Raw genomic sequence first — 17,642 nt, forward strand, 5'->3', positions numbered from 1 at the left:
TTCCTATTTGGAAACCCCTACACCCGGCGAAAAATTAAAAAAAATTACTAAGCGAGTGTGCATGTGGGAAGGCATGCTTTTGTGCAATATGTGTGATGGATAATGACGGTGTGGTCTTTTCCAGACTTCACGATAAACCAGGGTGAACCATGAATGATGCACATGGAAGATATAAAACAGAGGATGTTCCATTTAAGTTTGAAAAATACTGGAGTTACTCCATTTTCCATCCAGTGATTTTTTTTTGGGGGGATATGTTCCAAAATTTATCTCAGAAGAAAAGAACCAGTTGCACCTTTTCCAGGCAAAACTAAATCCTTATTTTCTATCCAATTTGTGTACGGTGCTTTTGTCAATTTTGTCACAATGTGCAATTTTTTTAAAGTCTTTTTTCTTTATACATATCTTAAAATTTAACCCCCAAAAGCTTAAATTTTCCCTGCTGGATAAATGAAACCTTTTGTATGTATTGTATTAACTGGAGGTTGTACTACATTGGTTTGTTGGTACTGAAGCAACGCAGTCCAAAAATACAGTACATGCAAGCACTAAAATTTGTGTAGCTCCAAAAGTAAAACTACGTTTGGGTTTAGATAGGTAGGACTCCAAAATGAAAGGCCAACTCTATATTTTCTTGGATTTTGAGTGTCATTGTGGCTTCCGTCCAAATGCTACCTTTAAAAAACGACTTGCCTTATTCTTGGGTTCCACTCTACTTTTCACCATTAATTGCTGACCTTTTGATCTTGTGAAAATATTATGGGTTAGATAAGGCTGGCCAAATTTTTCTTCATAGTCAGATGCCTCAATACTTTTGTCTGAAAATTGGTCTTATGGGGCTTTAAATGGAGGAAATTATGAGCTAGAATTGTGATTTGTGTTAGTGGAATGGGTGGCAGTGAGGTGAGCCGAGGAGAGGATGATAAAAGGATAGAAGATTTAAGGACGATGTTTTATTTATAGATGGAGCTTTTTTTTTGCTTCTTTTTCTTTGCTCTGCATTTGATTGGCAGACTCTCGCCAAAGGAAAGAAGGAGAGTTGAAAGATGGCTGATAACTTTAGACAGGAGATGTGGCTGCAGGTGTGGCACCTGCATGGAAAAGTTGACATTAAAAATTGTCATTAACCTGAAGCAAGTCTTCATTTTGAGCTCCTGACAGTACAGAAAAAAAATTCCTTGCAGCAGAGTATTGCATTTTACTGACTTGGAGGATGATGGGAAAATTGGACGTGTGGATTGGAAGAGATAGAGCGGTCGCTGGTGGGTGACCTGCACCCCTGAGACCGATGAGCCGCTGTTATTGTTTGAAATTAAAGGGGTGATAACGCAAAGGGCCGTGCATTGTCGTCCCCCCTGCATCGATTCTCTTGTAAATCCCCCATTCGCCCACGGAAGCAACACGAGCTCCTGGCTCACCTCCAGTGGAAAGATAATGAGAGATAATGAATAGAGAGGGTGTAGTGGGCAGATACCTCTCTTTCCCCTCCATCCACTCTTCTTCAAAGATGCACATGGATTCCATCAGGGGCACACTGACACAGCACATCTCTTATGTTGACGTACTTTCAAGGATGGAGCCAGGTGGTCACTCAGGGGGCTGTGTGGAGAGATGCTTCCAGAATTTACTGACCCTGAGCAGTACAGCTGGCTGTCTTCCAAATACTAACCTTCCCACCCAATCCCCAATTATCATTTTGTGGCCAATTGTTGTCAGGAGACAGCTTGCCTCATTCAAACCTATGGATAGTGATTAGATTTGCTATAATTAGAACTAATTATCGATATTGCAATCTCATTGTTTTCTGTGACTATTACAATGATTGATACACAAGTGCCAAAGTCATATATATATATATATATATATATATATATATATATATATATATATATATATATATATATATATATATATATATATATATATATATATATATATATATATATATATATATATATATATATATATATATATATATATATATATATATATATATATATATATATATATATATATATATATATACATACACATACACATACACATACACACACACACACACACATATGGTCACAGTCTTATTAGACTTTGGCGAGTGTAGATACTTATGTATATATATACATATATGTATATATGTACATATATTTATGTATTTATAAATTACATCCGCTGTTATTCCAATACAGTACAATACTGGAGAAAACATGCAGACATGGGGAGGAAAGGAAACACAAACACACAAAAAGACCAGGAATTGAACTTCTTGATCTCAGACCGTTACCATTCTGATGCATAACTGATCCGTTTGCTTTTATTCTTTTTGGATAACCCTGAGTTATTCTATAATTAATAGGGACATTACAATCAAACTCGACAAACGGACTATTGCAGTGGATCATATTATAGCTCTCCAATGTCCAACCATGGATACTTAATGACAATGTGTATTTTGAACGAACATGCTGCGTATATATCCCTTTTGTGTTAAATATCATAATGAATCATACTCTATACATGATCATCTAGTCATTAAAACTTCATATTATTGCTACTATTGATATATGAACATCTTGCCAGTTTCGTGAATGCAGCATTGCCTCAGGACACCTGTGTGTCAACTATTTATTACCTCCTATACCAAGGAGACTATTGGAAATAGAATGCATTTGATTTCGATTTTAATGTTCCTGCAATATATTTGACTATCACCGTGACGAAATGAGGTTGTTAAGATGCATAGCCTCGAATAAGAATATAAAAATGTAAACAGCGGTATATTATGAATACCATATAATACAGCATGGGCTAGAATGATCATGCAAAATAGCTGTGCACAAATGCTACCAATATTAATAACTAATATGCAGTAGACTTTTATGCAGCAAAAACTGTTACGAAACTATCCCAGTAGGACTGAAAGTTTCACCCAGCCTATCAACAACATACTGTACAGTGCTGCCTTAAGACACAAGTTACTCGTTGTTTCAAAACAAAGACAAGTGCATGTTGAATAATTTAGAAAAAAAATTAAAACGCCTTTCCATGTGGATCTTAATTGTAACAAACAATTTGAAAAGGTTTAGACAATCCAAAAATAGCAGTAGTTCTGCAATGAACATCAATTTTCCCAAACAATAAAAATGAATGGCAGAAGTACTGGAATAAAGAAGTGCTGTTAAGGACTTTTGAAAGACTCACATACCTCATGGCTTCTTCAGCCTTTAATTATCTTATATTTGCTCAAAGGGTGGAAAAACTGCGATGATGTTGCCAATTCCAATTAGATTTCAAATACACTTTATGTCACAATAAAGGGAGCCGAGCCGTCTGTCTTCTTGTGCCCTGAGATTGGCTGGCTACCGATTCAGGGTGTCCCCACAACCGGAGACAGCTGGGATTGGCTCCAGCACCCCCTGACCCTAATGTGGGAGCCAATTTTGGACTCAACTCTCTATTTTCAGTGAAGTGCTTTTAATTGACATTTGAGGAAAAGTGCGAATAAATACGAAAAGGTAAACAGAAAGTACCAGAACGTATTATTTAACAGTAGCGAGAACTTTCAAAATCTTAATTCGTATTGATCAGTTAAGCAGATTCATTGACTGATCAATTTATTAAAATTTTAGTTTGGATGTATCCTTATTATGATCGATAACTTTACTGTTTCTTACACAACTGTGACATTGTATCACTTCATTTTATTAATGTGAATTTAAATACAAAATTCCATTATTAAACCTGACAGAATGTATCGTGGTGCTCATCATGGAACTAATTGAATTCCATGACCTTGGTGGAGGTCCCATTGTGTGCCATCAGCACTAACGATAAAGTACCTTCCATACTTGGACTGCCAGTAAATACTGCCCCCTCTTGGTTGGAGGGAGAAGTTATTGATGGAGCAGTGAGCTTGGCGTATTGACGCAACTTCACATTCTTCTTTTGTGTTGCTGGTTGTGCAGTATTTTACGAGGGACGTGCATTTCACCGGAGGTTAGATTAATAGCTGGTGTCATTCGGGTTGCTTCCCTGCATCTTTTATCATCTCTTCCCCAACTCTCCATCTTTCGTTGTGCCACTGATCACAAATTCTTGACGTTTGATTTGGAACCACTGCCTGTAAAAGTTAAGTGCTGCGCCAGCTGCTTTTAGCCACTCCAGTGTGCATCATCTGACTTGTATATATTATTCCGCCTTCTCCCAACACCACCAGCTGCATTATTTTACCCTTAACTCTCACCTTCGTGCTCACTGATTGCCTTTCTTAGTAGGAGATATATGTAACGCCAGCTGTGTTTGCGGGATCCTTTTTTTTTTTCTTTGACACTTTTGCAAGATTACAGGCACTTCAAATTGTGTTGGAAATGCTGACAGCTGTCAGGTAAAGTGTTCAATAGAAGAGTTGTGAGTGCCCATTTAGAGCAGGCGGGGCAGTGCCCCACCGGCTGTCCATATTTTAAATATATATATTATATATCCAAGAGAGACTAGCAGTTAATTTTATGATAGAATTATGTATTAATTATTTAATGAACAGAGATGACTGAAAGAACTGAGAAATGGTGAAAGGGCAATTGCACTTTTCACAGTATGTATGTATCTGCAATATATGACAGTTACATTATTTAAGACTTTTCTGTCTTCTATCCTTTAATTTGGACTCTGTAAGCGTCATAACGCTCCATTACTCTTCAACTCAAAGCCTTTTGAGTCGTGACAATTTACTAAAAGGTGAGGAGACACAGTGTGGAACTTCTCAGGACATGGAGCAATGCAACGTTAACTTCTCTTGGAAATATTGGTGATTCCACTTCGAAGTACACGATCCATGATAATAACTGCAATTACAAAAATAACTGAAATGGAGATGGCAGGTTGTGACGCCACCCGATATAAATCACAAAATTGATGCCTGGAATGGACTCCACCATGACTGTAATTAGTGTCAAATGTATAGTTTTTGAACTGTTTCTGCGCTCTGCCACATATGAAAATTAATGGGTGTTAAGGATTAAAACTTAGCAAAGAAGATAAAAACAGCACTGCACATAGTTGTTTACATTACAAATGACTTTTTTTAATCTGTCCTGTACAGCTGCTAAAACAGGAGACTGCGAATCGTACTGTCTTTATAGTCTGGACAGTTTAAATCTGCCACTTGGGAGTTTGGTATACTTAATTCCGCCTGTTTATATTACGTTTTCTTTTTTTTCAGTTGAAGCAATCCAAGTAGCATCTTGTTTACTTACGGGGCACTATTTGGGGAGGGGCATACGTAGTAACCGAAGGAAACAGACAGGGAAGATAGGTTGGATAATGGTGTGGATGGGTAAAGTTGATGTTAGTAATGTATTAGGACCATTATTGCAGTCAAGCTCTTAGAATATTTTTGCTTCAGGTGCAATAACAGAAATTATATGGCGTATTGTCACCTAATTCTAAGTTCCATTTGTTTAATGTGATGCAAACAGAGACCAAGTCTTTTTTTTTTGAACCGCTTTATCCTCACTACGGTCGCAGGGGGTGCTGGAGCCTATTCCAGCTGACTTTGGGCCAGAGGAGGGGGGGACACACTGAATTGGTGAAAAGCCAATCGCAGGGCACAAGGAGACAAACAACCATTCACGCTCACACTCATACCTTGGGGCAATTTTGAGTGTCCAATCAGCCTACTATGCATGTGTTAGGAATGTGGGAGGAAACCAGAGTACCCAGAGAAAACCCACACAGGCCCAGGGAAAAACATCCAAACTCCAGACAGGTAGACCGACCTGGATTTGAACCCAGGTCAATGCGCTAACCACTCCACAGATCAACAAAAAAAATCACATTTGATTATATTTTTCTTTAAAAGTAGGCAACATGTGATTTTGACCCCGACAGTAAGGTTGTCATTTTGTTTTGTGCAATTCCTTTTGGAAAACATTCAAATTGCGGCTGCAATAAAACCAATTTCAAGAAGTTGAGTAATGCAGAACAAATTACTGTTTCTTTTGAAGTCCAAATGCTGGGCTCAGAATTGATTGTGATGACTGCAAGTTGAGGAGAGGGACGGGTTACGCGTTCCCACAACAACAAATGTGCTGCATGCAATGATCAAACTGTAATTAAACGGCGTCCTATTTACATGACTATCTACATCAAAGAGACACCCTGTTGTGTTGCACTCTAAAAAGATTTGGACTTGGTAGTTGAGTGGGAAATATGGAATGTTGGTGTGTGAAGGTAATGGGGAGTGAGATGAGGGTTGAATATATATTTGCTGGATGAGCTTTGTAAATAGACAGGTGTGATAAATTCATGACATTTAAAAACCGCTGTGCACTTTTCTCAATAATTGGCTACCTTGCAAATTCCTATTTTTTGCGTTTTACAAGTCAGCTTTGTTTTTCAATTTCTACCTATGAATTTTGTTGTGAAAAAATATTTAATTACTGAAAAACTATTATTTATGTTATAAAAATCTTAAAATACATAATTATGAATATTTGGGAGGCATCAATTAGTCATATTTTGATGCAAAAAGCGAAATCTGTATCTCTTTTGAATTGGAGCTATCAGGCCTTTATTCTTATGCTTGTGTCTGTATGATGAATTGCTTGTGAAAAGTGTTTTTATTTTTGGACTTTTCCTTTGAAACAATGAAATGTGACTTAAATATTTTCTTTTATTTTCTGTCTTTTTCTAGCTTGTTGTCAGGCAGTCCAGGCAGAAAATGTCACCGTCTTGGAAGGTGGTACGGCCCAGATTTCCTGTCGCTTGCAGAACTACGACGGATCCATTGTGGTCATCCAGAACCCTCGTCGGCAAACGCTCTTCTTCAATGGAACACGTGGTGTGTAGTATTTGCACGTTTTTCACATAGCAATATGTGCTTTTAGCAATTTCCACGATTAACACGCACACAGATGCTTTTTGTTGAGTTGGCTTACAAAACAATTTCTACTGTTTTCCCTTTTGGCGAACAGTACAAAAAATTGTAAGTCTGCACTCCAGTGGGCACACATCTACATGCAAATGGTTTCACTTTTCCATTTGAGCATTTGCTCATTAAAAAGATAAGCAAAGAGTTAATTGAGGTGACTGTTTTATTTCCCACCCAAACTGTGTGACTGCCTTTAAAAGGACACTTCTTGCACCGTTAACCCCAATGATGAGTGGATGACACGCTGCAGGTCTTTCTTTATTAGAGTATGGCCTCGCCGCTGTGCTAAAATTGTTATGTGACCACTGTTAGATTTAGTCAACAGCCTTGGGCTAGGTAAACATCGCTTTTCCCTTTTAATCACTTCTCCTCAGTAAGCTAATGTAGCCTTTTTAGTAATGCGTATAAGGAAAACTTTATGCTACAAACTCAAGGCCTGGAGAGCTATCATTTTCAGTTCACATCAAAAGCCATTAGCCATATTGCCATTTTTAGTTTTATTTTTTTATTTTTTTTTTAAACTTCAGGCAGTTTTTTTCAAATAGTTTTCATATTGAAGGACTATTTCATGTTTACTACTGAGTTGTGTTTGCATAACACGTTCAATGTGTGTAGAATTTTTTTTTATTGCTATTTTTGTCTCAAAAAAATTATAATAACGTCTATGCTTTTTGTCACACTAGGTTTCACTTTTATGTTCTGCTGTACAATGTTGCGTTATTCTACAGTCTTATGTAATCCTGCTTTTCAGAATCTTGTTTAGTATTCTTTAAGCCACAAAATATTTAGTTTGACATATGGGAATAGGAATTAATGACTGCATTTGGCTTGCAGGTTACATGTTTTTAATAGTAAAAAGAAAAATACCAAAGAGAAAAAAAATGTCTCGAAGCATTAAATAAATTAAATGAATGTGAATAATGTTTAACAGAGATAGGAAGAAGTCAAAGACTCAGTAATAGCAGTAGTTTTCTAAAAACGCATCCATCTTCATAGCATAAGACAATGAACAAAAACCCACTTCAAAGTACGTTTGTATGACAATTGAAAACAAAGGTAGTCGCACAATAAAACTCAGCATAGAAAATGAACAATTTATTATTATTATTATATAATTATTTTATCATTAATTTCTTCTATTGTGTGTATTATACAAGGTACACGGTATATATTGCTTTTTATTACAACCTTTCCATTTCCTTTTTTTGTTTTTGGTTAAAGGGCCCAATATTGATGTCCTTGTTATATAGTGCAGCATGATAAACCATTTAAAGGTTTATACCAGAATGTAGTTTAAAATATGAAATGAGTAATAATCAGGATATGAATCCATCTACTTAGTACAGTGGTCGTCATTTTTTGAGTAATGTGTGAAATGGAACCTATACTAACTAAACCCAGCAATTACTCTGGCATGCTGGTCATATTTTGAATTAGAATTAATTTGGTGTGAAATTGTATTTAATATTATTTAAATTACATCCAGTCTATTTTCCCCCTATATCACTGTGCAAAAACAACTATAAAACAATACCGCAACATACAAAATGCACTGATAGCCTGCGGAAGACGTAATTTGTCGTCATTGTCAAGTTTTTAACCGTTAAAACTACTTCAGTTTTTAATGAATTACAGTGCATTAACTCGCAGACTCCTTGAATATTCATGATCCGTAGCTCTCTGTCTCATTCAAGTGTTTTTAATGTGTTCGTTCAACTAAGGAGACAGACACCCTTTGCCGGTAATGCGGCGGTTAAGTGAATTAATCGTGAATACTCACCACAAGCGAAAACTAATGCCAGACGTTAAACCCTCTGACGAAGAAGGCTTAAACGGACATTTCTCGCCTCCAGTAATCTTGAATGATTACACGTGTTGGCAGAGTGGCTTTGACTATTTAATAGGTGGCGTCCCACTTTCGCAATACGACATCTACGTCGACACTTCAGGTAGCTAAGGTGAAAACCTCAACTTCACCGCAACCACCTAACTGTACTTTCCGCAACTGTATTTTCAGGACTATAAAGCTCACTGGATTTTCAGGAGCACCTTCAATGAATGGCCTATAAAAACAAGTGTTTCATATATATGACGCTCCACATTATAAGACACAGGAATGGTAGTGGTGGTGGTAGTAGTGGTAGTAGTAGTAGGAGTAGTAGTACTAGTAGTAATGGTGGTTGGCAGTTGTGTTATACATCAACTAGAAGGAGCAATGCTAAAGGGAATTTCATACAATGATTAACCAATATTGATCCATATATAAGGCGCATTGAAAAAAATGAAGTATTTTAGTATCACCATGTAGTGTGAAATACAGTACTTAAAGAGAAGTACTTCCACTCAAATGGGGTATGGACCCTGGGCCATTGGGAAGATTAGATGGCAGGTAGGTAATGCCTAATCAGAGCTGAGAAGGGTTGTGATGGACTAAAGACGAGAACTGCAGGTCAGACAAGTGTGGCAAGGGAATGGATAATGACAGAGTGATGGAAAATGATCCCGATGTTTGGGTTATACATGAAAATTTACGAAGCTCATTGGGGAATTTTGTTGGCAACGTGAAGGACATCTGTTAAGATGAACGAGTCCATCACTCAATGTTAGATTCTTCCATCCGTCCATCTGCCGCGTTACCCTGTGGCCTGCTGAGTGTGTTTAACTGTCCAAATGCAAGCATTAAATTAGACCCTCTATTTCACAAGCAAACCACCAACCAGTGGCCATGGTGATTGGATTTTTCTTTCTATTTTTTTATGAGAAAGGAGAGCAGACAGTTGCAACATGAATGGTGGAGCTGACCAAATGGACACTACTCAGCATGCAAATGAGGCCAGACCATAAAGACGAACTTGGACTCAGGCGGGGGAATGTGACATTTAGTTGCCATTTACTATAGAGATGAGGACTGTTCTCTAACAACTGCCATGTGTCCACCAAGCCATCAAGTTGAAGCTATGTTGTTATAAAAAATATCAACCCCTTTTCCGACGTGTTTAAACTGAAAGGAATGGAGGCAGGATGCCGAATACTGTGCCCAACACATTAATTTTGATGTCCTGCATTTGGTTTCTTCCTTTTTGCCATTTGGCTGACTAAATTTATAGGCCAAAAAAAAAAAACAAGCCCGTCTGTTCCTTCTGTCAAATTCCATTCTGTAAGTGTAAATTATCAACCAATTGTTGTCTGTAACCAGGAAAAAAAAATCCCCTTCTCAGAAAGCAATGCAGATTTGTATCATGAAATGAATAAGCATGCATTTGTGCAACATAGTATTATGACAGCAGGTTGGACTATCCTAGGAGTACATTATAACATTGAGAATGGAAATTGCATACCCAGCCGAACTGCACTGCTTGGTATAAATTGGGCTTTAAACATACATCCTCGCCGCCTCCCCTATTTCTTCCTCTGTATTAGTTTCCTCCCTTTCACCTGCCACATTACATAGCTTTATTAGTTTATCATCTAGCCTCTCCCGCGTACAACAAAAACCAATATCACCATGGCAGTGTTGGGACGAATGAGCCTGCAAGAAGGCCTGCCAACGGTGCATTAGGAGACGCTGTCCCCCTGGGCGACAAAGCTGAAACAAAGAAAAGGTGGCAAAATAGAGGCGTCAATATCAAGTCCCTCCCCAGGGTATTTACAAGAATCTATAGACATCGAGCCGATGCCGCATTGTTGGTTGCCTTTGTTACCCCGCTACCTCTCTTGTCGTCTCAGCTAACAAAAAGAAAATTGCTGCATATTTGCTGTCTCTAATTTTCTTTTGTTGCTGCTTCGTCTTTTGAACATCAGCTATTGTGCTATGTTCAATGCTGTGGTTTAACCTGCTTCTAATTTCCTGAAAAGGTGTCGAATTCGGTAGAAAAGTTGCAGTTTTTCCCCAGAAATATCGACCGCAAACAAACAACATCAAATGGAGACGCTAATTAGACGTTCTTGGATGAAGAATGGATGAATGGGGATATTTTGTGTGGTCTTTTTATAGTAACACAATAGGTTCCTTTTACAAAGTTCTTGCTCAACTTTTCACAACAGTACAAACTTAGAGAGGGCAACTTTTAATAAGGATTTGAATGGATTTGAGGAATTTAATCTAGCAACTCAGGATTGAAAATGGCTGCACCTGTCTGTTCATCAGTCTTTGTTTAGATAATACATAACCCTTGCTTTTTTTATTTCATGCTTTTAGTATTCAAGTGAATTTGACAAAACTATCAAAATTTCAAATCAAAATGAGATACAATAATGATATTCGTATATGCGATAATATTGATGAGGATTGTGTCTTTTTTCAACCCTAGCCCTCAAGGACGATCGCTTCCAGATGGTCCTTTTCACACCACGACTAGTGCGCATTACACTGACCAACGTGAGTGTCTCTGACGAGGGCGGCTACTTCTGCCAACTCTACACGGACGCCACGCACCACCAGGTGGCCACGTTGGCCGTCCTGGTTCCACCAGAGACGCCTATTGTGGAGGTGAAACAAGAGGCCGTGGAGGGCGCCGAAGCGGAGCTCAGTTGCGTGTCAGCACGCAGCAAACCTGCCACAACCCTGCGTTGGATGCGTAATGGCCGAGAAATTCCAGGTACAATGATGCTGCTACAAATGCTTTAATGGGTAGTTAGAATATTACATAGTGTAACATAAACTAAGGAAACAGAAAAGTATTCATATTGAAGGCAATTTACATTTTTTATAGTGCTTTCTTACATTATGTTCGTCGCCTTATATTGCTTTAAATACCCACACTATGTTACCTTGCAATTTTCTGTGCAGCAATTCATTTTGTGGAATGGTCGTCTACTTCAAGATATGTTAAATACATTTTTAGCTACACATTTCTTATCTTTTTCACCTTTTGTTAGGTTACATCATATGTATACTGTCCTTCATAATTCCTTTTAAAAATCTAAATGCTCGACCATGCTCATCTTTTCTATTTCTTCAGTCTACTAATGCTCAACCACTCTACTGTTGCGACCCGGTGGTCCCCTTTATAACTCATCTGTCACTCACGACCACTTCTACTGCTTCTTCTTTTTCTTCTTCTATTTACGTCACGTCTTCTCATCCTCTCTTTTCCCTCCATTCTGGCAGGTGTCGTCTCCCAGCAAGACAACGGCAAGACCGTTAGTGTATCGAGCACCATCCGCATCCCCGTCGAGAGGAAGGACAATGGAGCGGCATTGAGCTGCGAAGCCTTCCACCCGGCACTGGGAAACCAAAAGAGGATCAGACACTACCGCCTGGATGTGTTCTGTGGGTATCACAACTTTTGTTATGCTTACATTCATTAAATACTTGTTATTAGGCCTGGGGATTGAGGATTAATTTGCACTTAATGGTTTTACAGACTATAGAAATGTTCCCCTAAATGAGTTTTTTCCTTTAAAAAAAGCATTTACATTCTCACAGATATGAGCGTACAAACACAACTTTTATTCCAAATTCAAACATGAGTCATCATCCTAATTTCTCGGTTCTGAATGATTAAAAACATAGATTATTCCATTTACAACAGGAAGACAGCGCTGCATGTTGTAGTCTTTTAGCACCAGCGTTAATTTGTGTCTGGAATTGGAAGGCTCGTTTTTTATTGTTAGAATGGAGCCTGTTTATACGCCATGGAGGATTTGAGCTGACTGATATTCACCACTGAAGCCACCCTCATTAAAAGCCAATACATACAAATGTTGTCAAGCAGATCGCCTCCGGCCTAGTTCGGGCGCCCGGTCCAGTGATTAGTGTTATGCGCCATTTCCCCTGTGGTTGAGACTGAGAACTTAATGCAATCAATAATTGCTTTTAAATAATCACTGATGCTTTCATTATATCGAAACAAATTCTATATCTGTGTTTACGAATGCTGAATGCCTGGCAAAATTTGCATTTTTCTGTTTGACAGTTTTCCTTAGTTTGATATTTATTGCACTTGTTGTGATGACCGGAGGCACAATTGGAAAATCATTCATTCATTTTCCGTACCGCTTATCCTCACAAGGGTTGCGTGGGGTGCTGGAAGCTATCCCAGCCAACTATTTAGAGTGTTCAACCAGCCTGCCATACAGTGTGAGGGCGACCCGCTAACCAATTGCTCACTAGGCGGCTTTGGCATAACATACTTGTTGAAATGTATTATTATATTTAGTAGAAACGGGAGGAAAACAAAGAAGTAAACAATTTTGTTATGGAACACATACAGAGGAATTGAGACAAGCCCACTTTAGAAGTAAAATATAGATTGCAACTATAGAAGTTATCTTTTAATTTAACAATTACTTGACAGTGATGAATATGTTTTGTATTTGGGTGTCGCTAAATCATGTTTGTAGATCATACTGACTGGTCCTACCCAAACATCTCTGCATGTTTCTTCTTGAGCCATTACCTTGAGAAATGATGTCAAATAGGGCACAAGCCACATTTCTTTTTTGTTTTGTTTTTGCCTTGTACTCACATCTATGGATTTATTTTCTCTCCCGCTCTTTGGTCGCAGTTGCACCGACCGTGAGGATCAGCCCTCCTCCTGGCATTTTACGAGAAGGCGACTCGCTGGTTCTCTCCTGCTCTGTCGTCGCCAACCCTCTGTAAGTCCACTTTGTGTTGCACTACTTCAAAGTATACTCGACGTATGTACCCGAGATAATGGAGTTACTGCCCATGGTGGTATTTATGGGCAAGTGAGGAAACCTTCTACTAAAATTCCTCAAAGGACAAAGCCAAAACTATATTAATATTTACATTCCTTATCATTCTGGGTGACAGTTCGCCCCCCATCTCGAGGTCTTCTGAGATAGGTTCCAATGTCACAATGAATTGTAATGATATAAGCTGTTATATATCCGGATTGATAGGAAAATGTTACAACTAAGTAGTTGCAAACCTTTAACATCTCTAATTATCCTTTCATATAATTCTACCTAGTAAAGATTAATTCACTGAAAAAAATACGATCAAGGTTCCTTTATATTTCATGCATTTTAATTGCTATCTAATTACACTTAGTGTTACTTGACTTGCGTTCAACATGTCCAAGGCCGTTATGTGATAAACGACATAATTACATCATGGGACATTGGTGCGTATGCATGATACTACTCAAATATCACACATTTCTGTTATTGTTATACATATTGAAGGCCATATTCTCCGGAGTGCACGAGAGTCTGCATTCATCATATTGATTTGCAAAAATGATCAGTGACAGTTCCCCCATAGCATACACACAATCATTTGGTCCCTCCCACCTTTGACCCAGAGTTAAACAACTAAGTGTTTAAGACAGGGACTTGTACACACACACACACACACACACACACACACACACACTTGCTGGAACATCTGTTAACGTAGCGCAATATTCTCCAAATTGATTTCTTTGAAAGTCTCAGTAAAACACAATCCGCCATTTTTATTACTGCTTTACTGTTATGGAATACATCGAAACATGTTTACGTGACATTCATTAGTGATGAATTAATCAAAGCATTCCGATCCAGACTTTATTACCTTCGACAAAGACGCTTGAGGTGTTCCTTGAGTGTAAATAAAGACATAATATGGACCTGCTTGTGTTTGAGATGAGATAATAACAGCAGTCATCGTCATAGCTCATTTTCCCTTGTGTAGAAAAGACTGTTATTTAAAGCTCTTAAGGCTACCCAGCATGGTTTTAAGTAATTATCTTTCCACCTGTCAATGATTTAAATTACATTTTTTTTTTTTTATTAATTTATCTTGAATGTTCAGTTACACAATGTATACCAACCCAGCAACATCAAGCCAAAGCACCATTTGGGAATTCCTGATTTATATAAAACCCACACCTAGTGAACTTGTTGTGACACTCAAATTCACTAATGCCTCATCCTTTAATATTCCAATAGAGGCAAGCGCACACCGAATAAATTCTTACTGTTGTGCTCCTACTTCTTTCAGTATTTGCTGCATGTAATTGTTCATACTAGAACGGATTACTTTTATAATCTTGCAATCCCCGTAGAGGAAGAGTGTCAAACTCATTTTATCAAAGGCCGTATACTCACTCCACCCACTCTTATTTGTGGAGTTATTTTTTTTTGTTGGAAGAGATGAGAGTAAGGTCAAAATGACTAAGTTTTTTGATTATTAAGAGACGTGTTCCAGTACCAACTGCCTCAAGGACGATTTACACTTTTGTCCATGAGATAAAACACCACTTGAAGAAGTGTAAACAGCATGTTGAGTAAACAATTTCATTCTTCAATCCCGCAGCCGTTAAGTGGTGTTTAATTCCCTGACAATAGATAGATAGATATTATTTCTGAGAGCCTGTTTAAGAACCTCATAAATATATATTAATGACCTCATCATGTTATGTACACACAATATTTTATTTATTACTGAAGATATGTTTGTGCAAGAGAAATACATGACAACCAATGTTTCAATTTACACTGTAAATGTTTGTCATAATTGTGCAAAATATAAAATGCAATAATGTTCAGTACAGATTTTCTCCTAATACTAAAAGAGTGATTGACATGAAGTTGACAGACTTGATTTGACCTTTCCTTGAATTTGAAGCTCTTGCCCTTGTTAACAAAAGAATTTTAGAAAACCTTTCTTTTAAGTATCACAGACCCACACTGAAAAAAAGAGAAAATTTCCTTCAAGATCTCGACAAATCAGCCATTTTTAAGCCAATTTGGCCCGAAATGTCTTAAGCATACCAAATCTGACGTCACTCTTGAAAACACTATCTAAAAAGTGGTAATCATTATAACACAACAGATTACATACACAATCTTTGGCACCTAACAGAAAATGGGCAAACTACCATTTGACAATCCTTTGCATTTATAACACCCACACAGAGTGGACAGCTTGTAGGAGGCCTGTTGATGCTACGGTGACGCTCTAAATATCTAAAGAGGACGCTTACTTGTGCCCCCTCAGGGCACACCGCCATTTGCGAGAGGCATTTTGACTTAAGCCTCTTTTAAAGCTTTGAAACGCATGGTCAGGGACGCACGGTCTGTGTGATGGCCCTCCTGGTCCCTGTGGACTACTGTTACGTACCCACATGTTTCAGTCTTCAGCGACACCCTGTTCAATAACTATCAAGCTTTAAAGACCAATTACAGGTAGAGGAATTAGATGAAGTTATGTCTCGTCTATTACTTTTGGTGAGCGGACTCAGACTGTGCAATTTAGATGACAAAAATGAATAGTACAAAAAGTTGCTGGATTTTTTTTTCTTCCCATGTGTGCGTTTGTACGCCCAAACCAGAAAGTTTAATTAAACTTTGCCAGGGACTGGAGCATTGGATGGATGGGCTGTGGCTGGCATCTGTGCTTGCAAGCACAAGCCATGATACACAGCCAGACACAGCTTTGTTCAGCGGGGTGTCACTGTAATCCTCACACCTCCTGTGTGTACATGTGTACGTGTTTAGATTTATTTGTGTCTATCCATCGCACAGAACTCAGCTGTAGATGCCAATTTCTATGTGGCTGTGCCTTTCACCCAGACAACTATGTGTTATCATCTTTAATGCTGTTAATCTGAAAGACAATTTGGGTGCTTCTGTATTGGTTGGCAGATAAATTCAAAGGGGATAAGCAGTTCTCTTTTTAATAAAGGTGCTATGAACAACGACAGCAAGTGAGTTTAAAATGTTAGCAACCCATATGTTGGACAATAAATCCATCCCAAAGACTGACAGAATGCTGTAAATATTTTGTATTTTTCTTTTTTTATAAATAAAAAAACGATGCAATAAAGTAGCATCTTTTAGAAAAGGATTGAACATAAATAAATAAAGAAAGAAAAAAATTAAAAAGCACCCTTTCAGGGTAAAAAGACATAATTGAAAATTGTTTCTAGTTAACATGACTATTTCTTTGAAAATCCTTGATAACTGCTTATACAAAGAGAAATTAAATGGACCCGCAAGGTAAAATACAACAAAAGATATAAAAGAAAAAAAATATACAAACCAAATAAGCAGAATGTACTAAAAAAACAACAACAAAAAACAGTAGCTACTCTGAAGGCAATACTCTGTATAGAACTTCCATTCAAATGCTGTTAACCAATTTATTTCCAAACCGAAGCAAACTACAATGAGTCTCCTCTTTGCCCATCCAGGCCAAGAGCCATCCAATGGTCCAAGATCAATGACACCTTACCCGAGCGAGCCGAGATCTCTGGGCCCACCTTTCAGATTTCCCGCCTGAGTCAGTCGCATAACGGCACATATCTGTGTCAGGCGCAGAACAATTACGGGCGAGCTGCCGATCACTACACCCTGCTGGTCTACGGTAAGTCTGTCATTTTATTGCGCTTACATGTTCGGTCTTAACACAAATTGCTACTGTCTCTACAATTTTAATCTTTATCTGATGTGTTTTTTCAATGTAATAACAGACACTTAAAAATCCTGTCTTTTTTAAAGTCTTATTTGTCAATTTATCCCACAGCATGAACCTCCTGCTGAACATATTGAACAAATACATCCGAGAAAATTATTTTTTCAGCTTTCCTTTTTTGTCTTAGAACCTGTTTTATTTTATACAAAGAAAATGCAGCAAACAGGAATCAAAAGACAAAAAAAGTGCAAAAATAGGTTCGCATTAGCAAGTCTGTTATGAGTGTAATGACAGCAACAAAACATCTGTCTGTCAGAGAAAGGATGCTGATTTTGGAGGATAATGTTTCAG

General features: G+C 37.9%; 1 protein-coding gene across 5 annotated transcripts in view; it reads left to right on the top strand.

Annotated features, from left to right (window-relative positions):
- Positions 1-17,642, top strand: part of cadm4 (cell adhesion molecule 4) — a 138,242-nt gene that overhangs the window by 104,306 nt on the left and 16,294 nt on the right. For all 5 annotated transcript variants that reach the window (XM_077721217.1, XM_077721220.1, XM_077721216.1 and 2 more), the window contains exons 2-6: positions 6,689-6,835; positions 11,236-11,523; positions 12,036-12,197; positions 13,435-13,525; positions 17,071-17,243. In XM_077721217.1, the coding sequence (XP_077577343.1) occupies positions 6,689-6,835; positions 11,236-11,523; positions 12,036-12,197; positions 13,435-13,525; positions 17,071-17,243 (861 nt within the window). The remainder of the gene's footprint in view (positions 1-6,688; positions 6,836-11,235; positions 11,524-12,035; positions 12,198-13,434; positions 13,526-17,070; positions 17,244-17,642) is intronic.

The sequence above is a fragment of the Stigmatopora nigra genome, chromosome 7 (assembly GCF_051989575.1).
Source record: "Stigmatopora nigra isolate UIUO_SnigA chromosome 7, RoL_Snig_1.1, whole genome shotgun sequence".
NCBI lineage: Eukaryota > Metazoa > Chordata > Actinopteri > Syngnathiformes > Syngnathidae > Stigmatopora > Stigmatopora nigra.